At 43.6% G+C, this 18812-nt stretch overlaps 1 protein-coding gene across 1 annotated transcript; it reads left to right on the top strand.

Moving 5' to 3' along the window:
- The first annotated feature begins 1113 nt into the window (after window positions 1-1113).
- Window positions 1114-8004, top strand: prokr1a (prokineticin receptor 1a). Its single transcript, XM_064316684.1, has 2 exons — window positions 1114-1791; window positions 6794-8004. The coding sequence occupies exons 1-2, from the start codon at window positions 1319-1321 to the stop codon at window positions 7491-7493; spliced, it is 1173 nt and encodes a 390-aa protein (XP_064172754.1). The 5' UTR covers window positions 1114-1318; the 3' UTR covers window positions 7494-8004.
- Window positions 8005-18812: the final 10808 nt, after the last annotated feature.

The raw sequence follows: 18812 nt of genomic DNA, 5'->3' as shown, positions 1-18812 counted from the left end.
CGGCAAAATGCGATGTGCACAGAAATTGTGTTAAATTTAAGTCGTGACTGCTCAATCGCATAGCCTTATACTGCACTTACTTTACACCACCCCATAGTGGGCTTAATACAGAACGTCATTACTAATAATGTTATATTCAAGTGTAACTGTATAGTTTCTAACGCATAAGTTGTGTTGCTCAGTTGGTTGCTGTTGTGTCACTGATTTGTATTCACACCAGTTTCAGCGATAACTACGTATGTTTGACATGCATTAAGTTCACTTTCGTCAACAGATATTAAATCATTAATTAAGTGCTACATGAAGCCTACCTAATGTTCGTGTAATCCACAGGGAAACTTTAAAAGATACAGGGAACTCAAATACTCAACGTATGTAACGTGGTGCAGCCAATTTTATTGAGGGGACATTAAGACTTATTTAAATATTCATTAAAGTGTAGTATGCTATTTATGTACAATTTAGTGTCTGCAACACAAATACGACAAAATAAATGCTAGATGCTTTCTGTATTGTGCGCCCCAACAATATTCTAGAAGTAGGATACCAACCTTACAGATAAAGGTTTTGAGTAAGAATTCAGATTAAACTATTATTTTCCCATTTTGGAGAAGAAGAAAAAAAAAACACGACGAATAATTTCTTCAACAAAGATTCGAGTGAAGCAACCTCTTAGGAATAACAAGTAGCCTATAATGCGAAGATTATTAGCATCGTTTTTATTCCACTAGGATAAATTCAAGGTTTATTAGTCATAAGTGCGTGCACGTGTTGATGAACTGTACGCCTGTTCAATCAAGTAAATGTTTCAGCTACATTGATGTGCGCCACAGAAAGCTTAAATTCACTTAACGATAAAGTAGAGACGGGGAGGCGTATGTTTTTGAATTCAAATACATTTTTATATCTGGTGTATGGCATGGTTTATGCTGCATAAACGGGGCTAGTTACACTAATGTTTTTATGCACGTATTTTTTATCACAGATAAGATCAGGTCAATTTTATATTTATCACGTCTTTACTATGAACCGCCTCTCTTAGATTCCATGCACGTTTCCCCCCCCCCACTTGTTCAGAATTATAAAAGTTTGTACGTTTCTCGCGCAGGTGTGGACTCTTGTTTATTTCATAATGAAGAGCCTGATGCAAACCCTTGAGGGTCTATATGCTCCAATCAAAACTCCACCAATGCCCTGTGATCTCTGCCTACAGAAATCTTAAAGTGCTAAATAAAAATAAAAAATAAAAAATATATAAAAAGTAAAAAAAAAAAAAAAGTATACATATAGTTGAAGGAAACGGAAAAATAGCCAAGTCATGGATGATTCCAACAGCAGTAGCTTGGCGGCGGGCGTGGCATGCACGGTGAGCCTGGACCCCCTCTCCAAGAGCGCCCCGGACCCCTTCATGGGCAATTACGACGCGGACTACGAGGTGGCGCCGGACGAGCTGCCGGACACCACGCAGGGGCGCGCCTTTTTCGTGGCCACCATCGTGATCGGCGTGGTCCTCATCTGCATCATCCTGGTCTGCGGCGTGGGCAACTTCCTGTTCATCGCCACCCTGGCGCGCTACAAGAAGCTGAGGAACCTCACCAACCTCCTCATCGCCAACCTGGCCATCTCGGACTTCCTGGTGGCCATCGTGTGCTGCCCCTTCCTGGTGGATTACTACGTGGTGAAGCAGCTGTCCTGGGACCACGGGCTGGTGCTGTGCGCCTCCATAAACTACCTCAGGACCGTGTCACTGTACGTGTCCACCAATGCACTGCTGGCCATCGCTGTCGACAGGTGGGTCTGCACGCGCTTCAGCCAATCGGCTCCCAGCCTGCCCAATGATGGCATCGGCGTTTGTCCAGTCAGATCACTTTGTTGGGATATGAAGGCAGAGGTCTGCATCCTCACTGGCTCAATGCACTGATGGCACTGTTTGCCACAGAACGAAAGTCTTTCTTATGTGAGCATGGAAATGCATGGATGTTGTTTCTCATAACATTTATCAGATGGCTGTTGCCAGAGCAGTAGGCGACCTTCATTTTTCTGTTCATCTTTATTTTTTTGTCTTCTTCCCTCTATTTAAGTTCCCATATTGTCTCCAAATGCAGAATGCCAGATTTTTTTCTGTGTTCATCTTCTTCGCCGTTCAACCTCCTCTGTAAATTCGGGAGGGAGCAGACTAATGCACGCTATCCCTCAGAACACGTTGTGTGAATCTGCTGCTTCATATTGCTCGGCAGATAGATCACCAGTTAAACTCCTGCAGATGCGTCCGATCAGAACACTTCATGTGTACGCTTGTTGAGAGGCTGACCAGAGGGCGTTGCTGGCATGCAGCTAAAAGCAGACATCCCGCCGGCATTGTGGGTAATTAAGGAGCTAAGGCTAATTATGTAACAAATTTATGTGCCAACCTGCAAGTCTGCCGGTCACAGTGGGCACTGCCCCGGTCAGAATTCATTAGACCATGGGCCCCATCTATGTGCTATAAAAGTGCCTTAACAGGGTAAGCCACCCAGCACCACACTCAATTTTGTTATTTTATTTTTTTATTTAACCTTTAAACTTTTTTTCTCTTTTTGTTTATTTTTTAAAACGCAACTTACAACCGTTTTTAACGCTACACGACAAACTACAAATAAGATCAACAGGAGCACAAAATCCAAAAGTTATTTATTCTTTCCAAAACGCAAACGCACCATTCATCTCTCCATAATGAAAACATTGTGGAAATAAAAACCTGTATTGGTTCTGATTTGATGTTTGGGGCCTGGCCAACTCCCAGCAGACAGGCACGTCCACACAAAATTGCCAGGAAAGCACTACCACAACAAAAGGTCCAAAATAACCCTGCTTTACTAGAGCTTTCTCAGAGCATGTGCACAAAAGTACCCAACAGTCAGAGGTTGAGTGCTGTTTGATTGTAAGGTGCAGTCTATACAGACAGTTTAAAGCATTTTGTGCATCAGGTAGTTTTCGTTTGGTATTTTTTTATTTATTTATTTATTTATTTATTTATTTATATTCCTCTCTTTTTATCTTTATTTTTATTTACAATTATAATTTACAAAATGATGTAGTGAAGCCTCTGAGAGAGAGAGAGAGAGAGGGGGGTATAACAAAGACCAGAAAAAGCCAACTGCGCTGAAAAAAGTCTAAATAAAAAAGGAGGAAAGAAAGTAGATCAATATTGGTGATGGGGGATAGTCATCAATAGACATGCATAGACTGAACAACCAGAAGGGACAGACATAGCCAGACACGGACCAGACGTAGATGGGGCACATAATTTTATTTTTGTATTTATTTATTTTTAAGTATTGGCACCAAACATGGGATGGAATGTAATTCGGAACGTCTAATTAACTATTCGCAGCCGAGTTCACGCGAGTTCTCCATTGCTGAGCCCTGGGAGAGTACAGATATTCGCAGTTCCCCTCCCAGACACATGGTGTCGCCAGCCAGCCTCTTTCACACCGCAGCTCACCGCCAAGGTAGTGCAGAGCTGAGCTAGAGAAAGCCCATATGCGGATTTAGCACATAGTCCTAGTGCACCCTATCGACCAGAAGGGGTCGCTAGAGAGTGATGAAACGCAGACCCCTAACTAGTTGAACTGTCGCGGAACCCTGGGCAATGGCAATCACCAATTGCACATCGCCCTGTGGAGCTACTGGCTACAGTCAGCACTGGCACGGTCTGGATTTTTTCCAAGATCAAGATAATTTTTTAAAAGATCTTCCCCCATCCCCCCCCCCCCCCCATTTTCTGTCCATTTTGACTGACCAGATATATTGGCCAGCCACACTCATTGTTGCCACTGTGTGTTTTCACTGTCAGGTCCACAAGTTGAGTTCCGACAGACGTGAGTCAGAGGATGACCCTTCATGCAGAGCTTGAGCGAGCAGACTGTGGGGGTGAATGAGTCATCGGGGGGGGTGGGGGGGGGGTGGGACTGGCTGGTGAGCGATAAGACACGGTCGACCCGACAGACCGAATCCCTCCCTCCTCGCTCAGTGCTACCGTCACCCTGTGCATTGCCCTGTGGGAATACCTGCCACAATACGACCTGCCAAAGTCTGGATTCAATACCACACTGTGAGGCCCATCTACACACTGGAACCATGCCTCCATTTTGAGCCTTAGCCACAACAGGACGTCAGTTTATACCAATTATCTGTAATATACTGCACACGTCCTGTTGGTTAAATCAACGTGACATTTGACTTATGTATATATTCTGATATGCATGCATGGATGCATGAAAATACACTACAATTTAAGATGATGCATTTCTCTCCTGTTTTGCAAAAGAGCCAGACGGTATTACGATAAGACAGTCCATGCTGAAAATATTCTGCCTGGAAGTATAAATATTTCATGAAGTAGAGGTAACTAAGCCCAAAGCTACGCATTTTATTCCAAGGGGAGATGTCAATGACGATAAACCAACAAGAAACAATGGACTGTTGATGGTGCTTTAGCTGTAGCATTCAGAACAGGCGGACCCTAAACCGTGCTCAGATTTATGTCACTGGCCATGTGTTTGACAGTGAGCCAATGTGCCCTTTGCTTTAAAACATAGACACTTCATTTAAGAAGACCGTTGAAAGAGAGAATAACATATATCCGACTTCAGTTATGTGCTTGACAGTTTGAGAGCGTGTATATGTCAGACGGAGGGGGTTGGAGACTTTGAGCACAGCTTAGCAGTTAACATAAAATATAGCTTTTAAGTTCTGATTTCTTCCACTGGATTTTATAAAAATGCATTTCAAATTATTTCCATCTCTTGCTTTGTAGTGGCTCACTGACTCTACACTGTAGTGTCAATGTCTCAATCAAACAATTTTTTTTTTGTTTTTTTGTTTTAATTTTTTTTTTGTGCTGTTGCTTCCAAATAGTCATCTTAAAACCCTCTGTAGTTGTGTTCACAATCATAAACTGTGCATTTTGATTGTTTTCAAAGGTTTGTTTTCACACAGAGAAATTTACGCTCACACATCAGATGCTGTGCTCATTAGGGCTCTGTCCACACGTCTCAACACTCGAATCTCAGGTGACACTTGTGATGTATACCCATCGTCGTGGCCTCCCTTTGATAAAAAAAAAAAAAGTGTGATTAATCGTGGTGCCGCGCGGCGAATCGGTGATGTAAAAGTATTAGAATGCGTCACCGGTTTCTCCTCCAGAGTCCCGACTCCCGTTTCAGCTCCAGCCCCCCCCCCCCCCCCAGGCCTGATTGCAACCTTGGGACCCTGGCACGGCAGTCACATGATCGAGTCTTTGCATTTTCAGCTGAGCGCCGTTCGCTTTCCTCATGAGTTAAAATTCAGCGCTTGTCTGGGAGATGAGTTTCTCGGTTACACAGCTTTGGGATTTCCAGTGCACGGATAAGTGCGGTTGGGGGGGAATTCAGGAGAAACGTGCGAAAGCATCGAGCACATTGTGTCTGAACGCCAAACAGCTTCTGTGCGTTTCAAGAACGGCTCTGAAACCTCAAAATGTCAAATGATTTGCTGTCATTTTCGGATGGCTAATTATCGAACGAGCGATTGTTTGTAATAATAAATAATAAGAAAAACGAGATGAAGATTGTAGCGGAAGAAGCTCAGCATCTGAAAATGGGCGTCACTCAGGAGCTTTTCAGAAAATAATTTAATGTTGCTTTTGCTGTAGCTGGTTTATGTTTTTTTTTTTTCCACAAAGCCGTTCGATCTTTTGTTTCCAACAAATCATTTTCAGTTTATCCGGCCGTGCAGGAGGTTTATGACAATGCTTACCCTTGCTTTAGTTCAGCTTCAAAGGATACCAAATCAATAAACTTTCTAGCTTTTTTTAAAGTGGGTGTCATTATTGTTAGGGTGCAGAGCTCTTGTCTTACTTTTAGGGTATTCGAGGTTGCAGGGTATTCTGAGTAAAATTGGTACAACTAATGATCTTTGTTTAGACACTTTTTAATTTGAAGATGTGTCTTATCTGTCACCAAATTGCATCCTTTTCCTGGAAAGACACTTTTAAATCGATTTGTGAGAAGCTCTGTCGACTACCTCGTTTTAAAAATAATGTGCATCGTACGTGTTGGTATATCGCTGCGCTTGCCTTTCAGAACAAAACAACACCTGCAATCCGTTCCCCTAACGTGTGAAGTGAGATGTGAGCTTGTGGCAATGTAAGCATCAGGGGTGTAAATACTTGAAATCAGTATCATCAGGGGTGTTTATTATAATGTTTTTTTTTTTTAAGAATTGAATTATGCCCCTTATATTACCACTGTGCTACCTGTCAAAAGCAGACTAACCGCAAACATTTTCCCAGGGCACTTTTCCACAAGCCAGTGGCTTGGGTTTTCTTCATAATGTTGCTTAGGGTATTACAGGAGAGCTGATGTTGACTGATGTTGGGAGATTTATCTCTTAGCAATCACAGCTGGTAGCCAGTCAGAGGGCGATAGCATGTTGTTGATACTATAGGAACCAATCAGGCGTAACCCAAGAGATTCTGGCTGATTCAGACAGGGAAGCATCCAGGGTTAAATGTACTCTTACAGAGTACATATGGTCCCTGTTGGACTCACGTGATTAGAGTTGAATGAACACTGGACATCTTACTGTGGATCCATATTTATGAAGCGAGGTAGCTTTAGCAGAGTTCTTGAAGCATGACGTTTATATCAGCTTACCTGCATCAAATAATCTAGCATCTTCCTGTGATTTAAAATGAGATTGTTTTTAACAGTTCCCAGTACTGAGATAACGGTGTTCCCCTCCCACCACCCCCCCCACCCCTTACCCCCAGGTACATGGCCATAGTCCATCCTCTGAGGCCGCGCATGAAGTACCAGACGGCCTACTGCCTGATCACGGGGGTGTGGATCGTGCCTGTCCTCATCTCCATCCCCTCGGCCTACTTCGCCTCGGAGACCATGTACCCGCACGGCCCCACCCGCAGCAAGATCTTCTGCGCCCAGATCTGGCCCGTGGACCAGCAGCTCTACTACCGCTCCTACTTCCTGTTCGTCTTCGGCGTGGAGTTCGTGGGGCCCGTGCTGACCATGGCGCTGTGCTACGCCCGGATCTCGCGGGAGCTGTGGTTCAAGAGCGTGCCGGGCTTCCAGACGGAGCAGATCCGGAAGCGGCTGCGCTGCCGCAGGAAGACCGTGATGGTGCTCATCGGCATCCTCACCGCCTACTTCCTGTGCTGGGCGCCGTACTACGGCTTCGCCATCCTGCGCGACTTCCACCCCACCGTCATCTCCCGCCAGCGGCACTCGCTGGTGGCCTTCTACATCGTGGAGTGCATCGCCATGAGCAACAGCATGATCAACACGCTGTGCTTCGTCAGCGTCAAGAACAACACCGTCAAGCACCTGCGCAAGATCGTCCTGCTCCGCTGGAGGTCCAGCTACGCCCCGCCCGGCAAGGCCGCGGACGAGGCCGAGGGCCGGACGTCCTCCATGCGGGTGACGGAGGAGGTGGACTGCATACGTCTGCGGTAGGACGGGGGGGGGGGGGGGGGAGCTTGATCCCCATTTCCCCGACCCCCGCACTCTCTCTCCGACCTTTCGTACGAGGCAGAGACCGTTTCCTTACGCCGCAGGGAGACGAGGAGGACCGTGTCCGAATCAGCGCACTTGCCTCACTGTCGAGTTAAGCCGTTGAGGATGGACGTGTGAGAAAGTCGTTGAGTCATCGAAATTTTCTCTAAATGTAGTGTGCTCAAAATCCCAGGATGACGTGCTTATTTCCCGGGGTTTTTGCCGAGTGTGTTCGGGGAGCGTACGTCGCCGCCATTTTCCTTCAACAGCAGCGACAACAATGTGTGAGGGTGGCCGTGCAAGGGCGGAACCTCTTACGACACTTCCACACTACGACTGGAAAACACGAGAGAGGATATTTTTTCGCATACTGTCCATGGCATACTAAAACAGTACGTGCTAAAACAGTACGCGGTGCACAGACTTTGAGGACGCAGTGAGGTGGCTGATTCGGACACAGCCATGGTTTGACCTTATTGGGCAGCCAGTCCTCATGAAACAGTGCGGCCCTCGGTCCGGGGTACTGGAGGAGGACAAGGTGTCGGAGAGCGTATTACATCCTCGGGCCAGCAGGGGGCTGCAGGGTCTCCTCATTCTCCCTGTCACTCAGCGCTTAATTGGTCAATTAAACCATTTGATTGTGTTACCCAGTTAACTCTTCTCGCCTGGTTTCTTGGGCCGGAACTTGTTGTGGAAAACAAGTCACACCGTGCAACTCTCTAGGGCTGAGGATTGCAATGCTGTAGTATATCCTTAAAACAGGAAGTAACAAGTTTACACAGAGGACTTCAAACGAGATATCCGATTGGTGCTCGTAACCCACACGGTACTGCATTGTCAAACTAAACCATCGTCACTCCGAAAGACAGCGTTGGCGATATGGGTCGGTTCCGCGGGAAATTCCTGTTTGTTGGTGTATGTGCCGTTTGAATGTGAAATGCTACAGGTGTTTTAATTGTTCTGTTTGTGTTCTGCCTACCTGATAAACAAACAAATGAAAGTGGTGTTAAAATATTTTTTCGTTTTGTGATCATGGATTAAAGTGTAACTATTTGTATTTTTAACAATGCTGTTTAGAGAAAATTTGCATTCCAAGAATAAAGAGTATTGTATTGTACTTCAAAAATCTTAATGTTTCTTGTTTTTCTTCAAGGTTGATGATGAAGTATAAGAAAAGGCTGCTAATCTACACAGAGAGACATTTTATTTAACAACTTTTTTAATTTGATTTCAAGTCCTACAGCAACACTTCCTGTCCTGTTTCCCCACGTAATAGCCACAGTTCTACTGTGCCTAGCCTAAAATAACTGTTTCAGTTGTTTTTTAATGCTGCAGCCAGATGAGGTTGTAGTTGACAGGCATGTTCTTTGGAGTTTCTACGGCTCGGTTTTCCCCGTCTGGGTATGAGCAGAACGGAAAATATTTGAAAGACTACTCTGTGCCACAAGCTGTTTCATAACTAAACTGAAAAGAGATAATGGGACCTGGCAGTGGACATTCAGCAGATGACACGGCACTGCAAAGAATGTACGTCTGTTTCCGCGCCCAAACGATAGCTTCGCTCTTCAGGCTGATTTTAGTTGACCCCAGATGGTTAAATGGCAGACAAAGTCAGTTGTTTTAAGAAAAAAACATTTTGAACATTACATTCTTTGATGATTCCACCCACTTCTTTTAAAAAAAAATTTTTCCTGGGCCGTGTGCTTTTTTCCCCTTGCACTCCCTTTCTCTATGAAAATGGCCGTTGACTCCAAATGGCAGTTATGGAACTCAGGGCATGAACAGAGCCTCCTACTTTTGAGCTACCGGGCAGCAAAACAACCGTGATCCAGATCACTTTCATCAGGTGACTGCTTTTTCGGGGGTGTCCGTCGACAGGTTGCTCGAGGATTGGCTGAGGCCGCATATGAAAGGTCTTCCTCCATCTCTGCTGACTGTATGCAAGCCTGGAAGCAAGGCTTTCAGAGGGAAACCGTGGATGTCCACACTCTCCCAAATCGGCCTTGGGGGTTTGCCTAGCCTATGATTGAACACAGCTGCAACTGCAGGCCATTCCAAATTGGGGTTGAAATTGGACATGCTGAACCCCCGGTTTGGCCCCAAACTTATATTAAAAAAGAAATAGCAATACAGAAAGTGAGCATTTTTCTTGTCCGTAAACCGTATTACTTGCTTATGCTGAAGGTCCCTCGGGCTCGGTCAGAAATTGGAAAGTCAGCATTCCATTTTAGTGCCCCATCCTCCTGTAATGAGCTTCAAAAGTTGCTGAAAATCAGTTCTCTACCAACTCATGGGCAGTTTAGATCGCTGGTTTTGAACAATCCTGTCTCTGATTGATCTGTTTTTGATCTTACCTGTGCTTGATTTTATTTATTTTATTTTATTCTAGTTATTATCATTACACACTATGTTGGTTTTACTGTCGCTATATTCTGTGATATTTTATTATACTTAACTGTGCCTTAAATGTTTTTGTGATCTCGGGCTACATTGAAAATATGAGGGCCTGGCCCTCAATTTCTACCTTCGAGAATTAAATAAATGTTATGATGATGACGATGATGATGATGATGATGATTAGCCGACAATTCCTCTAGAAAAGGAAAGACGCGCGCGCGCTGGCTAACGCGTGCCCGTTAAAACGGCCGCTGGCCTCATGTGTAAGCATGCAGTCATCCGGCAGGGGATGTGACTTTGGGCGTGAGTTTGGGCGAATTTATGAGGGAAAGGCTGAACTGATATGACCAAGGGGGAGGCCTGCACGCAGGGATCCCTGAGCAGGGAAAAACGATAAAAGAGAAAGGAAATGAATCCCATTAGCCCGGGCGGCGATGTGACTGCATTAGAGTAATGCGCGTGTCAAAAAGGAAGCGGTGACGAAGAGGATGCTGGGAAGGAACAGGGGAGGCGGAGGTTGCACAGGCACAACCGAGAGAGAGAGAGAGAGAGAGAGAGACCTTGACCGTGTTTATCCCGATATAAGAGTACAGAAAGCTTCCGTAAATATTCTACATTAGAGAGAATGAAGAGCGAGGCGGGGGGGGGGGGTTAAGCAAAAGAAAAATGAGCAGTATTTTCCATTTCTGTAAGCTTCAGGCAAACTGGGAAGGTTTAGAAGGTTTAGGATGAACAGGATGAACAGAAACCGTAATCTTAAGCACTGCCGCTAACAGCTTAGATGGCACCGTCCCTCATTTAGATGTTGACGTAAACGAGAGTGACGTATGCCCACTCGCACGGTCGTAATTACTATAATTTACGAAATGCACACACGGCTAAGTGAAAAAATGATGCCGCTTTGAACGTCCCTTCTACGGACTGCTTAAATCGTACCTGTTAAAGTCAGAGCAGATGGGAAAACCTGCAAGCCTGAACAAAACAAAACATCTGCGTCGCGTGACATTTATTTTTTATTTGACTGCATTTTTATATAGCGCTTTTATCCAAAGCGCTTTACAACTGATGCCTCTCATTCACCCATTCACACACACACACACTCACACACCAACGGTGAAAGGCTGCCATGCAAGGTACCAGTCGGCTCATTGGAAGCAATTAGGGGTTTGGTGTCTTGCTCAGGGACACGTCGACACGCCCAGGGCAAGGGATCGAACCGGCAACCCTCCGACTGCCAGACAAATGCTCTTTTTATCAATTAAGCGTTTTGTGTTGGGCCAGTCGGGTGAATCGGTGGACAGAATCAATCTGTCTCATGTATAATGGCTGATGTATTTGATGTATTAGCGTATTAATCATGTGCACCGCTCTTCTGCGTTTTGACAGGAAGCTGTGCTCGATATCCTGGCGTCTCACTCATTGAAATTTCATGCATCGACAGGAGCGAAGCCGGCATCTACCCGAGCGAAATCATATTTTATCTCAACATCGAGGTTCATTTCACAAATAATGGAATGAATATACGACAATGGAAAACTGATGTACAAATTAAGTCAACCATGGCTCTTATCTTCCAGACTGGCGAAACTGAAATGGAAATTGAATGCTAATCATGTGGCTTGAGTTCCACAGCACAGCGGATAGCTTCATCTCAACCTGTTGCCAAGCAGATGGTTTAATGTCTTATTTATGAAGTTTCCCTATAATGGTGTTCTTCAGAACTCTGTTGGTGAAAAACCACCTCTACTTGCAAAACCCTGCCTCTACAAAAAGGAGAGTGAATGTATGAAAGAATATTTCACAGCAGTGTCATAGCTCTCATGGCAGTTTAGTTCTGTCATTGATTTCTTTAAAGCATGCTCTTTCAATCGTGCTGCAAACCTGTCAAAGTACATTCTCGACATCAAAACCAGACAAAAATCGAGCCATGAATACATTTCTTTTAAAGACATTTGCGTCTGCTGCAGATATCAATCATCCATGTGAGATCTTGACCCAAATCAGCCAATGTTCTCTTGTGCATCTTTTTTTAGATTACAGATAATCCATTTAAGCAGTGCTTCCAACTGCCTTATCGTTTTCTTTTTTTATTTTTAAAGAATAGTATCCATTACAAGAGTACTTTTTAACTGCCATTGAAATCATTCTGACAAATCCTGCAAGAGCTTTTGAAAGTAACAGTCACACAAAGAAAAAAGAACATGGCAGCGTAGTTTGTTAGGTAGGTCGTTTGCTGCACTTCATTTATTTTCTTGCCATTTTTCTCCCATTTTCTCCCCAATTTAATACCAATTCCCCCTGTGTATCACGGTCCTGGTCGATGCGCTATCCTTCTGTCGGTCTGGGGAGGGTGTCTCCTCCGATACATGTGGAGTCGCCAGCCGCTTCTTTTCACCTGACAGCGAGGAGTTTCACTGGGAGAGCGTAACGTGTGCGGAGGTTCACACTATCTCCCCCAGATCCCCTCCCTGCTGAACAGGCGCCCCGACCAACCAACCAACCAACTGCCCCGACCTGACCAGTCGCTAATGCAAGGATCAGGACTCATACCCTCACCGGCTTCCCATCCGCGGATTGTGTTCGTAGGAACGTCTGATCAAGCCGGAAGTACCACTGCCGGGGATTGAACCCACGTCTCTGCGGTGGTACACTACCCAGATGGCTGCACTTCATTTCTGATATTAATGTATCAGATGAAAATGATTTATTTCTCCTGATACATAAAATAAATAAATATCAGTCTTCTGGCCCAGAACAAACTGCTATGAATTACATATGTTTTCTCAGTAATCCTTCAAAGAAAATTGCCTCAACCCTACAGATCAATATTATATCAGATGGACACAGCTCTAAGCTTAAGCAATATATAAGGCTTGTATATAATTGTTTAAATACCCCTTCAGAGGGTTAGAGTCTGTCTGTTTACTATTTTCCATTGGGAAAGCAATTCATATTCATTATTCAGAGCCCTACAAATGCTCAGAATCCCAAAGAAGCATTTATGATTCATATACTAATGACTGTATTTTCTCTACTGCGCATCTCTCATAGTTCTTCTTGACATATTTGGATATTACAAATTTCATAATCTGCATCATTTGCGTGGATTGACAGAAACAAAGATAAACGTCAGTTTTAAAAAGCAACACTGCACAAAGTGATATTCAGTGATGTAAACTTGCACAGGGGTTGTTTTGTGGCTCATATAATGCGTAAGACTAAATTATTGTGAACTGAAATCACAGACTTCAAATCCAGGGGTCTAATACTAGCATTAACTCATTGTTAGTTTGTACTGTAAATTCAAACAGAAACCGTCCAGCGAATTCACTGTAATGCCCTCAGGCTGGTGTTATAATGTGCCCCTTAGGAGAACAAACCGCTACTCTAAGTCCTTCATTCCTTCCGCTATCAGGCTACTAAACACCGACAGTAGTCATTTTAAATGACTGTTACATTCTGTTTAATTTGGCTATTTACATAAACTATAACAAAATGTTTTATTTTATTTATTGCTGCTCGTTGTTTCCTTGTATCGACCCATGCATGTTGATCTGTAGCCTCTGACATATAACTACCTTGTCTGTGAGTTTTTGGAGTTGTGTGTATGGACTGGGTAAGCTGCAAATGAATTGCCCTTCTTGGGATCAATAAAGTTGTCTGAATCTGAATCTGAAGCAACCTGGGGCTGAATTACGAGCTTCAGAACATTCGTTTGCCGTAGAAACCGAAATAGGCAGAAGCGTTTTAGCTGTTGTTTAGCTCTCAGTCGGTGGTGTTTAAATGTAAAGGTTGCATACTTCCAGGGACCGCTGTGCAATGTAATTTCGAGGTGTAACTGTTTATGTACCTTTGGCTACTAGGGATGTTTTTTTTATTTATTATCTGCGCTCAGCTGGGATAAATAAGGATCTCTCACTGGGGTCGGAAATTACTTTTTTCAAATTTGTTTATACAAAACTATTCATTGAGGCACAGTGACCCATATTGCTCCAGGTAGAGACAACAAACACACATTTGTAAGCGACACACACACACACACACACAGACACACACACACAACAAAAACCCAGGAGAGCGGCGCATGTATGTGTATCATAAACTGGAAATACCTCGCAAAAATTCCACAGTCTGATTCTTTTCTCTTTCTCTCAACATCTGAAGTCTCCTCCAACCACATGCAGCAAATGTTCTACCTGAACAAAAAAATAAAAATAAAAGTTTTACTGAAAAATTTCTCATATGCAGTCTTGTAGATCTGCTGTGGTACTATATACGAGTTCACTCCTCTTGTGTACAGTCATTGCTCATGTTTGTGTGTCACCATTTTCTTTCTCAAGCATGTGACCCACAGAGATGTCAATTTGCATACGAGTATCCTCATCAGGATCCCATAGGCACTGTATTGGCACACTCAGCTGACTAAGCATGCAATTAGTGGTTAATTGTGACTCTCATTAACGCTACTAATTCTTCGCACAGAGGGAGAGGAAGGGAAGTAAACATGGAAGGAAGAACTATCGGAGTGAACAAGTGCACCAGTATCCACCTGCTGCAATGCATTCGTATTCTACAAACTGCGATTTACCGCATATGCATGCAAGCATGCACACAAACACACACACACACAAGCACACACTCAGAAGCACACACACAAGCACACACACACACAAGCACACAAACACACGCGCACACACGCACGCACACACACACACACGCATGCACACACAAGCACACAAACACGCGCACACACGCACGCATGCACACACAAGCGCACACACACACACAAACACACACGCACGCACACACACACACATGCATGCACACACACACACACACAGATTGACATCACATTACAGCACAGAACATCAGTTCTGGCCTGTGCGGCGGCCAGCAACAAACAGGCACCGTCTCTCAGCAGGGTGCAAGAGAGCTTTGCTCAGCGGGTAAATACCACGCATGATTTCACCGAAGCGTTTTCCTGAGAACAAACATTCCACTGAACCCCAATTACACGCATTTCTCAATACATGTGCCAGCCTCTCTGCTAAACAGCTTGGGCACAAACACATGCTGTGCGCTTGCAGGAGTTGTTTAAAAAAGATTTTTCTGCTGTCATTGTTGGTGTTTTTTTTTGTTGTTGTTGTTTTTTTTTTTTACAGCAGTGTCCAAGAGGGCCAAGTTGCGTTACACACAGTGCTGTCAACGAATACAACCTGGCAATGGGGCGTCCTTGAAATGAAGGTGGTTTGACAGTTATGATGTCAAAGCACATAATACACACTTAAAAAAGACATACAATCTGGCTCAGCATGCACACCGTGCAGTCTAAACAATACATAGAGACTGGGTCAAAAAAAAATAGCCAAAAGTACTGAGTATAAATCCAAGGAAGTTCACAACACCTTTGTCAGACGATGGATGCATAATCTATTCAAGCTTAGTAAAAGGAGACTTAGGGGTAGGAAAATGACAAGCATTGTTGGGCATGAATGGCCTGTTCTCGTCATTATATAACATTACGTTAAAAGAAACTGCGTCAGATGGCCACTGTGGAGCCGGGCGAAATGTAAATGTAAGTGGAAAAAAATGCAGTGACTCCACATATGCAATCAAAGTCTCATCTAACTCGTCCATAGAGCTTGATTAAGAGGGAGACGTCGCATTCAATATTCAACATCCACCAGAACAGAAGGGGGGCGGGACGCGGGGGGGTGAGGGGGCGGGGTGGTGTGGCGCTCAGATAGGGGCCTTCTATCCTGAACCAGTTAAGAAATACACCACAGCGCATCTCGAGAGGGGCTTCTCTCCGCTTGACATCGCTCAAGATTTGGTTAAGGCCTCATTAGTCGTCCTGGTACCCCGTAATTCTACAGAGGGAACTCTGACAATCAGGAGCCCCTCACGGGAAGGGGTTCTTCAGCAAGGGTCTCGCGACAAGCCAAGATTAAGCTGTTACTTGAAGTAGCACATGATTAATCAGAAATAACACTAAACCCGGGCGCAATACAGGCCGCTAAGGCCTGCGGTATCCGGATAGCATGCTGATTTGGTACGATCTAGAGTCTCTGTCAGGGTAGAGACACTCGCATTGAAGCTTCCCGGCATTTCACAAAGGAAGCACATTTATGTGACAATTTTAGCACAAGGTTTTCGGCTTCAAAGTTCAAATATGATTGTTTTCTTCCCCCTTTTCATTGCAGTTAAATCAAAATCACACATCATTTTATGTCGTTATCTGTCCTGGACAAGTTAGTGTGGTTTTATGAGTGAACTTTAGTGGGAATTGTTTGCTAGGGGACCAAAAAAACATGATGTCCCCGCCTGTATAAATTAAGCTACCTCAGAGTTGCTATGACAAACGACATGCTTTTTTTTTGCCGTTATATATTAACAGAATGCCATCTAAAGAAATAAAAAAAAGGGCTGGAACCCAGGGATGTTATGGAAAGGGCTTCAGGGGCTTCAGTTTTGGATTTTAGGGACACTAGATGGTGTTGAAAACCATCTACATGTCGTGTCCTTTTCGGGTGACCTTAGGCATTTTAATGGTGTTTAGTATTAGTGAAAGAAATTAAATGTACGCATCAATGTGTTTGTCTTTTTAAGTTAATTCAGCGTGTTTAATGTTAAATGTGCTCAGCTAATTTGCTTGTTGCGTTGACATAGCATCATCTTCTGGATGCCCCAAGCGATTAATGAAAAAGAAACAGCCACCTGGTCACAGACCATTTAAAGTGAGCATGCCAGATTGGTCTGTATATCAGGCTATTTGCTTTGTAAAAGCTTACTTGGGTGACAAACAAGAGACAAACAAAAGCCATTTTTCCTCTTTGACTTGGACGTTACCGCAAATCACTTCGTGGTAAGTCAATGTTTGCACACAGTCCTTTTTTTTCCAGAAATAAAGCCCATAATCTGAGACTGCCGCTGGTCTCATATTACTACAAGAAACAAGTTTCCTTGATTAACATTAGTACATTCTGAAAAAACTTCCGGACAAGCATTATAGGGCATTTACATTTACTGCCACAAATATTCTGCCCCTCTGTTACAATTATACTGACTAGGTCATATGACTGTAACATCGGACTGCTTGTACTTTGGTTGAATCCGACCCAATTAAGGTATGAATGAAAATGAAACAAGTAATGGCTAATGTCAACGCTGATTGAAGTTTGAAGAAAATTTCACAAATATATTTTCTGAATAAATGAGCAAAATCAAGAAACGGTTACATTAATACTCTTGACTCTCCCGTACAGCGGTACCACACTTGGGATTTGAACTGGCAACCCCTAAATAAAAAGCTGAGTTCCATATTCATTATACATCAACACTGCTGCATTTATATTAATATTATTAATATTTACATTATTATATAACTTTGCAAGTCAAAGGTCATCTTTGGTTCAGTCTATTGTGCATTAATTAATTTAGTGTCACGCATTTTGTGTGGACTTGCCTTTTCCAGTGGAAAATTTGGTATTAAATACGCTGACCTTTGAAATCCATGAGCTGTTACATTCAAAGTACCATGGCTTACCTTTGCGTGCATTGACTGTTTGCCTACTGGTGTTTCCCTCAGCCCTGCTGATGGTATTGAAAGTAATAGGATCATGTCTTCTCAAACTGCATAAGCTGTCAATTGTGCACCTTCTCCCCACAGAAACCTCCCTCGGGTGAAACGGTTTGCATTCGTTTATGGAGAAGAAATGGCTGCATGGTCCTATTTCAGGCCTATCTGTCTACGGATGAAAATGGCTGTATGGAAATTTACGGAGAAACATGTCTGCATCAGAGTTTCAAGTCTGTTTCTCGACACGTGGATTACGATGCCTTAATATATCTCCATGCGAATTGTCTGAGATTATATTTTTAAATCAGTATGGGTGTATGGAAACTGGATTTGGATACAAAAATACTATATAACAATCAGTGCGAGAAGGTGTGATTTGCGTATGCTACTTCTGACTTCATACTCTGCCAGTTGACTGGTCTGTAACTGTTAGCATAGCGGCCACAGCTACTTCATCAGTCAGTGAATCCTACCCAGTACATGTTTACATCACTTTAATCTTGTTGACCTTGCGCCTAGATGTCTTTTACAGTCTGGTCTGAATGTTGTTTATATTTCTGTAGGCCTACTGTACTGCGAACTGCTACAAGACCAGTTTCCTACAAGGAACAATACAGTGAACTGTAGTGAACTGAACTGAAATCTGCAGACACAGATTTGACATTTTTTTTCCAGGTGCACAGTTTCAAAAACTAATTTATAACTAGTTCTATTCACTAACGATAAGCAAGAATGTACGTGCACAATGCACCAATCGTTTCTGTGGACAGGCAATTTCAGATAAACAACTGAAAGAGAACAAACTGAGAATAAAGTGATGAGAATCATTTATATCAAGAGGGAACATCAACAATTACTTTATTTACGTACTTTATCTTCACAGGCAATGCATGTTTGTAAAGGACAGCGGTAAACCCTGGCAGCAAAGAATGTTTAATTACACTCAATGGGACAATTGCTTTGTAGCTCATATAAGCCATAGTCCAATAAAGTACAGAGCCGGTGGCTTTTCAAGAGTCGTTATATGAATGGCCAATAAATCAGCGCGAAGTCGTGGAACAGCCATCAATAGCTCAATTAGCTCTCGCTGGCGAACAATGCAATCGATAACATTATCAGAGGTGGCTTAAATTTTAAGAATCTAAGAGTTCTTCTTCGTCATTATGAGAGGACGTGGATGACACAGCAGGTCCAACACAAGAGATAAAAGTGATTTGTTCTTTCTGGGGGAGGGAGGTTAAGCGGCAGAATCATCAGAGAATCTGTGCACTTGTCCTTCGCTAATTAACGTCCACGGAGCATGC

The sequence above is a fragment of the Anguilla rostrata genome, chromosome 2 (assembly GCF_018555375.3).
Source record: "Anguilla rostrata isolate EN2019 chromosome 2, ASM1855537v3, whole genome shotgun sequence".
NCBI classification, from domain to species: domain Eukaryota; kingdom Metazoa; phylum Chordata; class Actinopteri; order Anguilliformes; family Anguillidae; genus Anguilla; species Anguilla rostrata.
The sequence above is the reverse complement of the archived record's forward strand: the minus strand, read 5'-3'. Positions and strand labels throughout refer to the sequence as shown.